At 37.0% G+C, this 17007-nt stretch overlaps 1 protein-coding gene across 1 annotated transcript; it reads left to right on the forward strand.

Annotated features, from left to right (window-relative positions):
• Positions 1-1831: 1831 nt before the first annotated feature.
• Positions 1832-2794, forward strand: LOC129473798 (olfactory receptor 2W1). Its single transcript, XM_055264724.2, has one exon. It carries the CDS (start codon positions 1832-1834, stop codon positions 2792-2794), a length of 963 nt encoding a protein of 320 aa, XP_055120699.2.
• The last annotated feature ends 14213 nt before the right edge of the window (positions 2795-17007 follow it).

The raw sequence follows: 17007 nt of genomic DNA on the forward strand, positions 1-17007 counted from the left end.
AGCACAACTTTTTATACTACATCTATATATAGAGAGAGAAGAAGCACCAGTTTGATATTTATCTGGGTTTTGTTTGTTTTTGAGACAGGATCTTGCTCCAGCACACAAGGTGCAGTGCAGTGGTGCAATCATAGCTCACTGCAACCTCAAACTCCTGGGCTCAAGTGATCCTCCTGCCTCAGCCTCCCGAGTGGCTGGGACTATAGAAGCATGCCACCACACCTGGCTAATGGCTGTTATTTTTTAATCAAATGCTTTATTTTAGCTTTTTGGCCACTTTATTGAAGTATGACTGACATACAAAAGCAGTACACATTTAATGTATACAACTTGATGGGTTTGAAGGTGAGTATATACCTGTGAAACCATCAACACAATCTATCCCATATATACATCCATCACCTCCAACAGTTTCCTCCCACCTTTATTGTGTTTGTGTGTGTGTGTGCATGTGATGAGAACACTTAACATAAGATCTACCCTCCTAGCAAAACTTTAAGTATACAATGTAGTATTTCTTAAATGTAGTGGAAAGTGGCTGACAAGATTTAAGGAGATGGATGACATGATTTCATCAAATGTTGTAACAATATAAAGGCATAAGGCTGGATGCAAGGACTGGATGCAAGACTATTGCCAGAAAGAAAAGAAATCATAGGGATTTGGATTAGGGTTGTGGTGGTAGGGATTTTTTTAAGTGACAGGATAATTAGCATATATATTTGCATCCAAATTTACCAGTTTTGGTGATAAGTAAGGTGTTAAGAATGAGACAAAGCATCCAAGGGTAAACACCAGATGTCCTACATAACAAACTAGGAGATCAAAGGTGCTTAGTCACTAAGATATGCATAAAGAACAATCTTTCCTCACTCTTTAAGGTTTATTTTTAATTAACAAGCAATAATTGTATATGTTTATGGGGTGCAATATAGTGTTGTAATATATGTTTATAATGTGTAATGATTAAATCAGGCTAATTAACAAACCCATCACCTAACATACTTATTTTTTGTGGTGAAAACACTTAAAATCTACTCTTAGTAATTTTGAAATAAACAATGCATATGTTTATTGTAGTCACCATTCCGTGAGATCACTAAAACTGCTTCCTTTTTTCTAACTGAAACTTAGTACCCTTGATCAACATCTCCCCTTTTCCCACCCATCTCCTGCCCCACTCTCTTCTTCTATGAGTTCAACTTTTTTGGATTCCATATATAAATGAAATTATGCAGTATTTGTCTTTCAGCTTACTCAGTTAGCATAATGTCCCCAGGTTCATCCTCCAGGTTATCACATCTTTTCCTCATCCTACCACTAACCCAGTAGTTAAATGTTATAGGTGAATTTACTGATCAAATAAAAGAATATGTTCATTTTATCAAGCTAACTAGCTTATAAAGAATCATAGGGTCATTTTAGAACCAGCATCTATTTCAAACTTTCAAATCTGCACGTGAGATAATTCAGACCTCAAGTTTAAAAATGAACTCTCCATGGTCACTTGGATTTTTTTAAAAAAAAAATCTAATATTAAACTCATTGCCATAAAAGAATATATGACAAATAGCAGATTTCTTGGCTGTAATTTTTACTTTTATCCATTAAATTTTTTCAATTAGTAACATAAATTATCTGTTTAGTTCTGTATTTTATCAAATTATTTAGATAGTTCATGCTGACAGATTGTTTCTTCCTCTTTTCCTTTTCTTCTTCCTCTCCCTCCTCTTCCTCCTCCTCTACCTCTTCTTCCTTCTCCTTATCCTTGTATCGTCATCTACCTTCTCCTCCTCCTTTTCTCACTCTAGGATTTAGACATTGAAGGACTATGGACCAAAGCAATTATAGTTCTTTACATGGTTTTATTCTGCTTGGCTTCTCTGACCATCCAAAAATGGAGATGATCCTGTCGGGAGTTGTCGCCATCTTCTACTTAATTACATTGGTGGGTAACACAGCCATCATTCTTGCATCTCTCCTGGATTCCCAGCTTCATATACCAATGTACTTTTTCCTCAGAAATTTATCTTTCCTAGATCTATGTTTCACAACCAGCATCATCCCTCAGATGCTGGTCAGCTTGTGGGGACCTGGTAAGACCATCAGCTATGTGGGCTGTATCATCCAACTCTATGTTTACATGTGGTTGGGCTCAGTTGAGTGCCTTCTCCTGGCTGTTATGTCCTATGATCGTTTTACAGCTGTATGTAAGCCCTTGCATTATTTTGTAATCATGAACCCACATCTATGTCTAAAGATGATTGTCATGATCTGGAGTATTAGTTTGGCCAATTCTGTAGTATTATGTACACTCACTCTGAATTTGCCCACATGTGGAAACAACCTTCTGGATCACTTCTTGTGTGAGTTGCCAGCTCTGGTCAAGATAGCTTGTGTAGACACCACAACAGTTGAAATGTCTGTTTTCGCTTTAGGCATTGTAATTGTCCTCACACCTCTCATCCTTATTCTTATATCCTATGGCTACATTGCCAAAGCTGTGCTGAGAATGAAGTCAAAAGCAGGCCAGCGAAAAGCAACAAATACCTGTGGATCTCATCTTACTGTAGTATCTATATTCTATGGAACTATTATCTACATGTACCTGCAACCAGGTAACAGGGCTTCCAAAGACCAGGACAAGTTCCTCACCCTCTTTTACACCGTCATCACTCCAAGTCTCAACCCGCTCATTTACACCTTAAGAAATAAGGACATGAAGGATGCCCTGAAGAAACTGATGAGATTTCACCACGGATCGACAAAAATAAAGAGGAATTGCAAGTCATAGAAAAAGACTAGAGTGAATAAGGCAATTAAATATGTTTTCTAATTTTCTTTAATTTTTACAAAGGCAAGTAATTCCAAGGTCATGGAGATCAATAAATATAATTATTATATACAAACATTTTGTAGATGCAAACAAAATTACAACCATTCTACTTAGCTCCTTTATGTCCCTGATCATTGGTATATCATCAGAGAAAACAGATCATTAGAAATTTTATTTTTGCTTGAAATATAACACAAATGGGATGTAAACATAAATTTGAATGCATTTATTCTAAAACCCCATAGAAACTGTTTTGGTTATCTAGTTTTGTATTTTCAATGTTAATCCTTGCCTCTTCCAAAGTATAGACCTGAGTAAATGGTTTCATATACATTATGGTGTTTATATTAAATAATATACAAATAATGTTCATTGTATTGGAGCTTGAGAAAAAATATACATATACACAGTAATGATTTTGTATGCCCAATCTTTTGTAATGCCACCCAAATATTTATTTGTGTTTGATGCAAACAGTGTAGTTTATAAGACAGTAATTGTCATAAGCCCCATTTAAAACAATTCACTCTTTTTTCAATGAAATTTCAAATCGATATCTTGAGTAAAGGGTCTTTGCTATTTAAGTCTATTACTACTCTATGGGGTAATATAAAGAAGCCACAAATTAAAGGGTTTTAAAGGTAATGACACAGTCTTACCGATTTCTATTTCATTCATGAAATGTTTATTCCATGATTGTCTCAACGTAATGGAAAGATAATATGACTAGTTTAAAACCAGTCAGGCTTTTGACATACATATGTGGAATTGGGGAATTTACGTGAATTTTTAGAAATGTGGTAATGTTTATATGTAGTGGAATTTCATAACAGAATAAATCTTTTTATTTCTATTTATCATAATATAATGTTTAGCTTTTATGGGACAATGGGATTACTTTTTAATTAAACTTTTATTTTTGCCATGATCTGATACCTTTCTCTAAAAGTGTCCATTATTTAATAATAGTCAATCTAGATAGATCTAGAAAGATACACTGCTAGAATCTAAAAATATATATTTTCTCTTCCATCATGTCATCTTGAATGATGAGCAGCCCAGCACCAGCATTTTGAGTTGTCCCTTTCTTTGGTGTACCACTGGTTTTCACAACGTGGATATGTTACAGTAAGATCAGTAGAGATGGTAATTATGCCTTTCTTTTGTGAAGGAGGAGAGGGGATTTTTGAAAGTGAAGGCTGGAAAGAGAACCTATCTAACTCCTCAACCTGGCATTTCCTCAAGAAAATGTTAGGGAAGAAAACAAAGGAACAAGGAGGATCTGGAAGTTATTTCCTTAAAACTAACTTTATAACCCTACAGAAGTCTCTGCATCCCAGAATGTGTCCCCCCATTGAAGCCCATTGTCTTAGACTATGGTTCTCTTAAGAAGTCATACAAATCTCTATGAAGGTTAGAATTGCATTGTTTAGTAAATATTATTTATAGAACTGATAAGCCTCTAGCCAATGTAATTATAAGTTTCTTGAAAGCATAATTTTGTATAGTTCTTTCTCGATTCACCATCATATAATAGGGTTCCATGACTCTTAGTAGGCATTGAATATTTTTAACGATTTGGATGAATTTTTCAGTGTTCATTCAAATGTTTGTACACAGAGCAAAAATCATCTTGTTATCATTTTTAACTAAAAAACAACACATAAATATGAGCTAAGCAGAATATCCCAAGCCTTCAAAAACATGTCCTAGAAAATTTCGGAATGTCTTACCTTGACCTGCATCATAATAACGCTTAATTACTGTTGTGGAGCACCAGTCTCAAAGGGTTTAACAATATCCAGAAACTAAGTCAGCTCTCTTAGATTTTATATCCATAAATCATCTCTTACCCATCACATTTATCTTTTTCTAAGGTTAGCCCTTGGCCAGGACAGGAAAATGTTTCTGCCACTCACAAAACACCCAGTAAAAAAGGTAATTTTCAAAACCACATATGCCTAGTGTCGGAGAAAATGCAATATAATACAGTCTAGTTTATTGCCTATTTTCCTTTCATATGGACATCTCCAGATTCTTCCACAAGAAGTTCAACTCTGATTGGTCCCAATTAACCACAACATGGTACATGTTGACTAGCTCAGACAAGGAAATTCATAATGATTTATGATTAAAGATAAAAGCAATCCTTCTAACTGAGTCAACCATCATAACTTGAGGAGTGGTGGACTAAGAAAACCATAGTAGAAAATGGACATAATGACTCCCCACAGTGCAAGTAAATAGCTAATTCTTTCAGTATTTCTCTTCTTTAGAAGACTATAATCTAAAAAATACATTATTCAAATTCAGAGAATCATGACTATCTAGAGAAAATGAAATGCCATTTTTACTGTAACTGTTCACATAATAATTATTAATTTTCTCTCACTTCTTAAACAAAAACTTATCATAAATGGATTCAAGCTGAAGATGCTATGATACTCAATTGTCATATAGTGACGAATTTTGAAGTACAGGAACCTCTAGAGGTCAAATACATATATATGCACTTATTATCCAATTCTAATCCTATTATTTTAATTGATGTGTTTGGGTATCTTTGCAAGTACATACATTTACCTACTTTACAATGAATATTTATATTTTTAAGAAATTTACTGACATGTATTATTGAAGTATGTTGCATAAACATGATATGGCATATCAAATTTTCAAGAATGCTATAAAAATTAAGCTAATTATTAATTGGTAACATTTTTCAAGCAATACCTGGGTATAGATGCTGATAATTTATAAGTCTAAATATGTTCCCAACTTACTGAAGTACATTGATTCATTTTATCACTTTTATAGATACCAGTTCATCCAGGTTTCTGGCATTTCTGATATTGCTTTTTGTATTAATACATAATTTTTTTTTTTTTGAGACGGAGTCTCGCTCTGTCGCCCAGGCAGGAGTGCAGCGGCACAATCTCGGCTCACTGCAACCTCCGCCTCCCGGGTTTATGCCATTCTCCTGCCTCAGCCTCCCGAGTAGCTGGGACTACAGGCGTGTGCCACCACGCCTGGCTAATTTTTGTATTTTTAGTAGAGACGGGGTTTCACCATATTGGCCAAGCTGGTCTCGAACTCCTGACCTCAGGTAATCCACCCGCCTCGGCCTCCCAAAGTGCTGGGATTACAGGCGTGAGCCACCGTGCCCAACCTGCATAAGTTAAATTTTAAAACTCTTTCTACTTCCTGAAGAAATTCTGATACTCTCCACTGTATTTCTGAAAATTATTTTCTGTAGGAGAAGGATTCTATTATTTTTGAGAATTTTTGTTTCAAATACTGCTCCTGATAAATTTTTAACCTCCTCTCACAGTTCAGTCCCTGTGGCCACTGTCCTTACCAATGTGTACTGTACGAAACAGCTTCTTGTCCACTTAAGGACTATTTCTTGTCCTCTTACCAGTGAACCAGGCCTATTTTCTTTTATTCTCTAAACTACCACTAACAAGTGGGGGATGCAGGTAGTAGGATTTTCATAAAGAACTGGGAATAATAAAGGAGGATTATACTGCAGGATAAAAAGGAAAACATTGCCTAATGAATATTTGACTTCTTAAAATTCCTTAGCAATCCCTACCAAAGAGCTTTGCTCTCTGGATGTCTGTTTTTTTAGGTCCCCCTTGCTCCATGTTTTGGAAGATCTTATTTACTTTCGGTCCCAACTTCTATTCCAATCTGTCCTTGTCTCTGACCTAGGACTTCCAATTCTTTCAATTGTAGTGTCTGTGAAGGAATAATGTCACTATCACTTAGAGAGAAATATTTGTCTGGCTCTATCTTCTATAAACACTAGAATAAGGGGTAAAGATACACTCACCTTGCATTAGAAAACAGAATTTGTTGTTTTAAGTAAAAGAATACCTTTTCTTCTGCTGCTGCTGCTCCATTCCTCAGAACACAGATGCAATTAAAACAATTCCAATTTTCTATTTTTCCCCATTACATCCCTTAACTAAAGAGTGTACAATTTTGATCCATGTGATTGTAAGGAGCACATATTTGGTATTATTACTAAGAAGCTTTCTGTATTAATAACGCATATTTTTAGCTCACACTTTTAGAATTTAATTTATACAAACCTTTCTACAATTCAGTGATTTCTCTTTATATTGATGTCTTGAATAGAACTGAACATGTTTCAATGAATAAAATTTTGAAATAGAAAAATAATACACTTTTTGAAACTATCTAGGTGCAGAAGTAACATGGAAAGGATTTTTCAAAAAGAAGCTACTTCCATGTCCTGAAAACCTGGAGTAATATTTAATGTAGAGTAATTGTGTAGAAAATTTTCTAGTACCAGCAAGTACCCATTTATGAATATGTGGGTCTGTTCCCAACACTGGAGCAATTCCAGTACCTGTTTTCACTATTTGTACTCCCGAATTCCAAATCACTGTGTAGAAATTAATTCTACTAGGTAGTTAACTCCAGGTCAATTTTATTCTCTTTAAAATTAGTTGGATGGAAATGTTCCTTGGTAGTTCTTTTTATTTATGTTTTATTACCAATCTCATTATTCTTCATAGACAAGTTTCTTCAGAGAAACACTTTGTCATGGTAACTGTAGTATACTTTCAAACACTTTGTCAGGCTACTGATATAAGTGCATTTATTCATTCAAATATTACATTCTGTGGGCCGGGCGCAGTGGCTCACGCCTGTAATCCCAGCTCTTTGGGAGGCCAAGGCGGAGGATCACGAGGTCAGGAGATCGAGACCATCCCGGCTAACATGATGAAACCCCGTTTCTACTAAAAATACAAAAAATTAGCCGGGCGTGGTGGCAGGCGCCTGTAGTCCCACGTACTCGGGAGGCTGAGGCAGGAGAATGGCGTAAACCCGGGAGGCGGAGCTTGCAGTGGGCCCAGTGAGCCAAGATCATGCCACTGCACTCCAGCCTGGGAGACAGCGAGACTCCGTCTCAAAAAATATATATATACATATTACATTTTATGGACATGAGTGGCTCTAATCAGTAAATGTACAGTATTAGATGGGGAGGTCAACTAGCATTTAGCCAGAAAGGCTGCCCTCCAAGGCAGCTACCACAAGCCCTTCAGTTATCCATCTCTTGGTCAACATCTGATGCCTAGCCAACTCACATAGTAATTGAGGTTTAAATCAGTTATCATCCTGAAATTAGTGGTACCAAATATATAACGGTCATCTAACATATTTTAGAAACATTCCCTATTCTTCTATGAAGGGCATAAGAACCTAGCAAGATGTGTAGCCTAAACTGTAGGGGTAGTGCCCAAGACTTGTTCCCTAAATGGGCCTGTGTCCAGCCATGGATAAGTTCCATTTTCTCGATGTTGACATGAGAGTAAAACCCTACCTCTGTTGTCTTATCTTCTTCAAATACACCTTTCTACAAGGTACTTTGGAGTATCTTAAAGGGCAGAGAGCTGATGATTTATTAAATTTACAGAGCAGATGACATAAACCATCTTATGCTAATGTCTGGTTAACGAATCTCTATATTCATGGCAGAATTTGATCAGAGTCATTTTCATCATAACTGGGACACAGGATTGTGGTGGTAAATGCTAACCATGTGCCCACCTCGCCTTTTTCAGCCACTATGATTAACTACCAAAAATGATCCTGTTGTTGAGCATGACCTAATTGGGTTAGGCTAGTTCAAAACACACTCTACTTTTCTTATTAGACACTATTCATTACTTCTTAATTTGTTGCACCTTGCTTTTACTCCCTCTGAACTGAAATGTTTAAGAACAAATATAAACTAGAGTTTCTACTCTGTTGTTTCACATTAGCTGAAAGATACAGGTATATCCCCCCAAAAATAAGAAAGAAAACTATCATTATTTTAAGATAACAGAATCCACTCCATTTTTAATACAAAAAATTATAAGTTATTAGAAATCCCTATAGATTCAGTGAAAAAGAAATATACAAAATAAATATTTCAAATCTTCTGCACAGCAAAAGAAACTACCAACAGATTACATAGATAACCTACAAAATAGGAGAAAATATTTGCAAATTAAGCACCCAACAAAGGTCTAATATCCAGAATCTATAAGAAATTTAAACAAATCAACAAGCAAAAATAACCCCATTTAAAAATGAGCAAAGGACATGAACCAACACTTCACAAAAGAAGACATACGCATGTCCAACAGGCATATGAAAACATGCTCAATATCACTAATCGTTAGGGAAATGCAAATCAAAACCACAATGAAATACCATCTCACACCAGTCAGAATGGACATTATTAAAAAGTCAAAAAATAACAGATGTTAGTGAGGTTGCAGAGAAAATCGAATACTTATACACAGCTGGTGGGAATTTAAATTAGATTAGCCACTGTGGAAAACAGTTTAGACATTTCTCAAAGAACTCAGAACTACCATTTGACCTAACAATCCCATTACTGGGTATATACCCAAAGAAATAAAAATTGTTCTGCCAAAAAGACACATGCACTCGCATATTCATCACAGCACTATTCACAGTAGCAAAGACATAGAATCAATCTAGATGCCCATTAGTGGTGGACTGGATAAAGAAAATGTGGCATATATACACCACGGAATACTATGCAACCATAAAAAGAATGAAATCATGTCCCTTGCAACAGCATGGATGGCAGCTGGAGGCCATTATCCTAAGTGAATTAATGCAAAAACAGAAAACCAAAGACCACATGTTCTCACTTATAAGTATGAGCTAAACATTGAGTACACATGGACACAAAGAGGGGAACAACAGACACCTGGGCCTACCTGAGGGTGGCAGGAGGAAGGAGGGTGAGGGCTGAAAAACTACTTATTGGGTACTATGCTCACTATCTGGGTGACAAAATCATTTGGCCATCAAACCTTAGCAACACAATTTACTCAAGTAACAAACCTGCAGATGTACCCCTAAACCTAAAATAAAAGTTAAAAAAAAAAAATTAATTTAAAAAATACATATATAGCTCTCCTAACAATAAGCAATGAGCAATTAAATAAAACGATATCAATAAAGATGAACTTAACATACGTTGAACATTTTAAAAGTATTATTAGTCTTTACCAAGAAAAAGGGAAAAACAAATAAAATGAGACATGCCATATTCTTCAAAAAATAAATATAAATTTAAATGCAGACATTTCAAATAATTGTCTGCATTGTGTTTGGATTGTAACAAATTTACTTCAAGATTTATTTGGTCAAATTACAGCTTAGAAGAGTCAAGCCATTTTCATAAACGAATAATAAGCAAGGATTTGCTCTGGCCAGCATTGAAATACTATCAAATATTACTAAGGGTTTGATTTGGGGTCAAGAGCAGTGGCTCCTCCCTGTAATCCCAACACTTTGGGAGGCCTAGGCAGGAGGATAGCTTGAACTCAGGAGTTGGAGACCAGCCTGGGCAACAGAGTGAGACCCCTGTTTCCACAGAAAATCAAAAAAATACCCGGGCGTGGTGGCCTGTGCCTGTAGTCCCAGCTACTCGGGAGGCTGTAGTGGGAGGATTACGTGAGCCTGGGAGGTCGAGGCTGCAGTGAACAGAGATTGTGCCACTGCACTCCAGTCCGGGTGACAGAGTGAGGCTCTGTCTCAAAAAAGAAAAAGTTTGATTTGCAGATGATTGAAAGAACATTGCCTCAAAACAGACCCTAGTGCGTTTTACATTAGAATAGTAAATATGAAAAGAATGACATTACAAATTAGTGTGTGATAAAGGCCTATTTGTTGACCAGCATGGGAAAACTGATGAAAGATCTAGAAATAAAATTTGTCAGTAAAAACAATACCTAAAAAACATACATTGATTAAAAAATGTGGAGAGTTCCAGCAGAGATCCCAGGCCTGAAGCAGCGGTGAACCTGTCTTCCCCACCCCACCTTGGTGACCTAGTGGCCGCCGGGACACAGCGCCTTTGGATGGCCGCGGGTGTGCCCGGCGGGAAGAACCACAGAGGCTACTGGGGTGCAAGGCCCGCGAAAGCGGAGCTAGGGACTGGCCCGGCCTCCTCTTTAGGCCACAGCGCCGCGCAGATCGGGTCCTCGGGGGACCTCTCTGTCCCAATTGGGCAAGACCTACCTGGTCCCGATGACAACAGACAACAGCCTTAACGGCCGGAAGGTCAGTGAAGTCCCGGATGAGGACGGGTGGAATGGTAGCGGCCATGGGGCAGTTGGCCTTCCTTCTCCCAGACCTTGATGTGGGAAAAGAGAAATGGAGTAACAGGCCACATTTAGCGCTTTGGAGATTCCCATCACGCTTTGGGAAGATGTACCGGCGTTTATAGGAGGCCCGCGTGTATAATGTGAGAAAGCTGCTCTCAGCTTCCCCCAAAACTTTTACAAGGAAACATTTGCCACATCTAGCCCTTCCAGATGTATAGAGGTTACCGACCTATGATAGAGTTAGAAAATCACACATCGTGTAAATTCCCATTTGTTTAAAAAAAAAAATCAGAAAATAGATTTCTGGAAATGACTGAAATTGAGTTGTTGGAGCACCTCTGCAGTAACAGGAGCGGACACATCCACGCTTGTTCAGTGTGTTAGAGGACATGGAGCAGAACAACTGAGAAGGAAGAGAAGGTTCTATATCAGACTGGTCAGATTTAGAAGACATTTTCACATTCTTTCCATTGTTTTGTGTGCATTTTATTCCTCACTACTGTATATATGGTTGACAATGCTAAACTTTTTTGAAATGTCTAGTCTTTCTAGATGTTCTGAAGTGCCTGATATGTTAAAATTAGAGATAGTAAAATAACACTTATTAAATATCTTTTTGTGAAAATTCATACGAAATGTTGTTGCTAGGGGGGATAGCCAAACCACCAGTTGAGTAACAATACGTTGTGCACTGCTTCAGGGGAGGAGGAGGAGGCTGTACCGAAAGCTCTATGCCACCAGTGTGCTTCCAGTGAGGCAAGATTAACCATTGTATCTTATGTCTGTATACACAAATAAGCCAAATGCAGTGTATATAGAGGAAAACAAGTCCTAATTTACATCTAGTCTTTCTAGATGTTATAGATTGCCAGAATATGACAATAGTAAACTAATATTTTTATACATTGTTTTAAAATTACTAGGAAGATTGTCTTCTGAAAATCTGAGCATTCTTGCCCACTGGGTTGTTGGAGATAGAAAGATTTCAAGGCCAGTACGCTCATATTTGGAAAACTCCTTCAAATTATAACTATTGTTACATGTATGCAGTTTACTCAAGACTGCTGTGTACATAGTGGACAAATTAACTCCTTACCTGAAACATCTAGTCTATCTAGATGTTTAGAACGATGTATGTTAAATATAGAGGTAGCAAAATATCACTTTGTAAATATCTTTTGGTTCAGATTCATAGGTAATATTGTCTTTTGGAAATTGAATTGTTAAGCCACCTTTGTGAGCAATATAGTACTGTCTACACTTGTTTGATAGTTTAGAGGTGGAGGGAAGAAATTGCAAAAGGTACTATGCTAGGGTGTTTATACTTGTACATTTTCAGACAGCATTTTTCTGTATGTTTTGTGCATTTAATTTTGCTCTGTTATACTGTATAAAATGAACAAATGAGTCCTAATTTTGCAATATCTAGTCCATAGATGTTAAACAGGTTGCCAGTATATAAGTACTTAATAAAATTAGCACATTTTGTACACTCCGTGTTGAAATTCATAGGAAGCCTTGTCTTCTGTAAACGACTTTTGGATAGAAATTTGTCCAACATCTGTAAGCATGGCAGGTGCCTGTACTGGTCCACTGGATTGAAGGCAGAGAGAAGGAAGTGAGGGGAATGGTTCAAGGCAAAAATGGTCATATTTAAAAGTTACCAGATTATAACCATGTTATGTGTACAATTTAACAGTGCTCTGTACATAGTGGACAAGTTATATGAAATATCTAGTCTCTCTAGATATTTAGAAGTACTTGATGTATTTAAAAGTAGAAGTACTAGAATAACACTTTTTGTAAATAGCTTTTAAAAACTAATGGGAAATACTATTTGGAACTGGAATTGTTGAACCACCTCTGTAAACAGTGTACTCTCTCTGTAGTTGTTCATTTGGTTGAGGGAGGTGAAATTGCAAAAACTGTTTTGCTAGTGTTTACTAGAAATTTTCAGCTTAATCCATTGCCTATGTGTTACATGACTTTCATTTAACTTTGCTATACTGTATATATTTTGTATACACTGAACAAAGGAGTCCGAATTTTATATCTAGTCTACTCTCCAGATATTAGAGGTTGTCAATGTATGACTGAAGTAGTTACTAACTCTACTTATGTAGACTTTCTTAAAATTCATAGAAAGGCTGTCTTTTGAGAAGGACTTTTGGAGGTGAAATGATAACATCAGCTCTAAGTGACATGTGCCTATGTTTACCAGGTTGGTGGCGGAGAGGCTAGACCAGAATATTCCTATTTAGAAGACACTTTCTGATGTAACCATATATCCATATAACCATTGTTATATGTGTGTAGTTTATTTGACACTGCTGTGTATATGGTGGACAGACTTAAGTCTTATTTGAAACACTGTGTCTTTCTAGATGTTTAGAAGTGCACAAAACATGTTAAAAGTAGAGGTATTATGCGGCCATAAAAAATGATGAGTTCATGTCCTTTGTAGGGACATGGATGAAGCTGGAAACCATCATTCTCAGCAAACTTTCGCAAGGACAAAAAAACTAAACACCGCATGTTCTCACTCATAGGTGGGAAATGAACAATGAGAACACATAGACACAGGAAGGGGAGCATCACACACCGGGGCCTGTTGTGGGGTGGGGGGAGTCGGGAGGGATAGCATTTGGAGATATACCTAATGTTAAATGACGAGTTACTGGGTGCAGCACACCAACATGGCCCATGTATACATATGTAACCTGCATGTTGTGCACATGTACCCTAAAACTTAAAGTATAACAAAAAAATAGAGGTAGTAAATAACATTTTGTAGATATCTTTTTAATTCTTATGAAATGTTGTCTTTTGGAAATTGATCAAACCACTTCCCTGAGCAGTACACATTTATTATATTTGTGCTGGTTTGGGAAGGAAGAAGGAGCAGAAAGTGCAAAGGGTAATTGAGATACCAGTGTGTTTATGGTGAGGCACACTTGACCTTTGTCTTGTGTCTGCATTTTCTTTTACCGTGCTGTGTATGTAGTGTATGTAAGTGGACAAACGAGTCCTAATTTACATTAAAGAGATTGCAAGTGCATGACAAAAGTGGAGTTAGTAAACTAATACGTTAAGTACACCTTGTGTTAAAATTCATAGGGAAGACTGTTCTTAAAAACACAAAAATGAAATTCCTAAAATCCTCTGCAAGCATTATGGATGCTTACACCTGTCCGTGGGGTTGATCTAGAGATCGGAAGGGGAAGGGTTCTAGGCCAGAATGTTCCTATTCAGAAGACACTTTCAAATTATAGTCTGTTATACGTATGCATGAGTTATTCAATGCTACCGTGTATGTAGTGGAAAACTTACATCCTATTTGAAACATCTAGTCTTTCTAAAACATCTACATGTTTAAAAGCGTACAACATAGGTTAAAAGTAGAGGGATACAGTAACACCCTTTAAGCACTTTTTTTTTTGTTATTTCCTGGGAGTGGTTGCATTTTTGAGTGGGATTGTTAAACTAGATGTTTTGGAGAGTATGCTGATTGTTCATTGGGTGGCAGTGGGTTGAGGGAAGAGGAAGTATGCAGGGAGAAGGATTCTGTGCCCATGCCCATGAGTTAGATTCAGTCAATGGTCTAACCATTGTTCTACACGTGCATTTTAGTTAATATTGTTGTGTATTAAAGGATAAACAAGTCCTAATGCTCAAGATATGTTAAAAATAGACATAGTAAAGCAATCCCTTTGTGGTTTTTCTTAACTTCAGGTCTGGGGGTACATGTGAAGATTTGTTACATAGGTAAACATTTGTCACAGGGGCTTGTTATACATGTTATTTCATCACCCAGGTATTCAGCCCAGTACCCACTAGTTATTGTTTCTGCTCCTCTCCCTCCTCCCAACCTCCACCCTCAAGTAGACTCCAGAGTCTGTTGTTTCCTTTTTTGTGTTCATAAGTTCTTATCATTTAGCTCCCACTTATAAGGGAGAACATGCGGTATTTGGTTTTCTGTTCCTGTGTTAGTTTGCTAAGGATAACAGCATTCCAGCTGCATCCATGCTCCTGCAAAAGATATGATCTCGTTTTTTATGGCTGCATAGTATTCCATGGTGTATATGAACCATATTTTCTTTATCCAGTCTGTCATTAATGGGCATTTAGGTTGATTCCGTGTCTTTGCTATTGTGAATAGTGCTGTCATGAACATAGGCGTGCATGTGTGACATGGTATCTCATTGTGGTTTTGATTTGCATTTCTCTAATAATCAGTGATATTGATCTCTTTTTCATAAGCGGACCACATGTATGTCTTTTGAGAAGTGCCTGTTCATGTCCTTTGCCCACTTTTTAATGGGATTTTTTATTTTTCTCTTGTAAATTTAAGTTCCTTATAGATGCTGGATATTGGACCTTTGTCAGATGCAGTTTGCAAAAATGTCCTCCCATTCTATAGGTTTCCTGTTTACTCTGTTGATAATTTCTTTGGCCATGCAAAAAGTCTTAAGTTTAATTAGATCCCATTTGTCAACTTTTGCTTTTGTTGCGATTGCTTTTGGTGTCTTTGTCATGACATCTTTGCCTGTTCTTATGTGCAGAATGGTATTGCCTAGGTTGTCTTCCAGGGTTTTTATAATTTGGGGTTTTACATTTAAGTCTTTAATCAATCTTGAGTTGAGTTTTGAATATGGTGTAAGGAAGGGATCCAGTTTCAATCTTCTGCATGTAGCTGGCCAGTTATCCCAGCACTACTTATTGAATAGGGAGTGTCTTTACCGTTGCTTGTTTTTTTCAGCTTTGTCAAAGATCAGATGGTCATAGATGTGCAAGCTTATTTCTGGGCCCTCTATTCTGTTCCATTGGTCTATGTGCCAGTACCAAGCTGTTTTGCTTACTGTAGTCTTGTAGTATAGTTTGAAGTTGGGTAGCATGATGCCTCCAGCTTTGTTCTTTTTGCTTAGGATTGTCTTGGCTGTACAGGCTCTTTTTTGGTTCCATATGAATTTTAAAGTAGCTTTTTTCTAGTTCTGTGAAGAATGTCATTAGTAGTTTGATAGAAATAGCATTGAATCTATAAATTGCTTTGGGCAGTATAGCCACTTTAATGTTATTTATTCTTCCTATACATGAGCATGGGATGTTTTTCCATTTGTTTGTGTCCTCTCTGATTTCTTTGAGCAGTGTTTTGTAATCTCATTGTAAAGATCCCCACCTCCCTAGTTAGCTGTATTCCTACGTATTTTATTCTTTTCTGTGGCAGTGGTGAATGGGATTGCCTTTCTGATTTGACTCTCAGTTTGGCTGTTATTGGTGTATAGGAATACTAGTTATTTTTGTAAATTGATCTTGTGTCTTGCAACATTGCTGGAGTTGTTTACCAGCTGAAGGAGCTTTTGGGCCAAGACTACGGGGTTTTCTAGATATAGAATCATGTCGCCTGCAAACAGATAATTTGACTTCCTCTCTTCCTATTTGGATGCCCTTTATTTCTTTCTCTTGCCCGACTGCTTTGGCTAGGACTTCAAACCATCCCTTTGTAAATGTCCTTTTGTTTTTAGGAAGACCTGTCTCCGGGAGTGACCTTTGCTAATCCACCTCTTAATTAATCTATGTATAGACATGGTCCTATACTTAGTCACTAGGATGGCAGAAGAGGGAAAAGAGTAAAGGTGAAGAGAAGAGCTTTTAGCCAACATCTCCGTATCTAGAAGATGGTTTTAGGTAATAATCAAAGGTCTATATGAGCATTCTTAGTAAAGTACCTATGTTTGTTGACAAAATTCATACTTTACAACATTTAAGCTTTATGAATGCCTTGAGGTAACAATGTCTGATAAAAAGTAGAGCCAGCAAATTAGCCAATTTGTAAATATCTTTTTATTATAATTGATGGAAAAGATGCATCTTCGACATGGAATTGTTAAACTACCTTTGAGCAGTGTATGTCAGGACTTACATGTTCATCAGGCTGGCAACAGAGGGGCAGAAGAAAGTAAAAAGGGAGAGGTGAAGGCAGATGTGTTCGTATTTACATTT

The sequence above is a fragment of the Symphalangus syndactylus genome, chromosome 23 (assembly GCF_028878055.3).
Source record: "Symphalangus syndactylus isolate Jambi chromosome 23, NHGRI_mSymSyn1-v2.1_pri, whole genome shotgun sequence".
In the NCBI taxonomy this organism is placed as follows: domain Eukaryota; kingdom Metazoa; phylum Chordata; class Mammalia; order Primates; family Hylobatidae; genus Symphalangus; species Symphalangus syndactylus.

Excerpts from the sequence above, each read along its gene's own strand:
- LOC129473798 (XM_055264724.2), top strand. The coding sequence starts at position 1,832 with ATGGACCAAAGCAATTATAGTTCTTTACATGGTTTTATTCTGCTTGGC.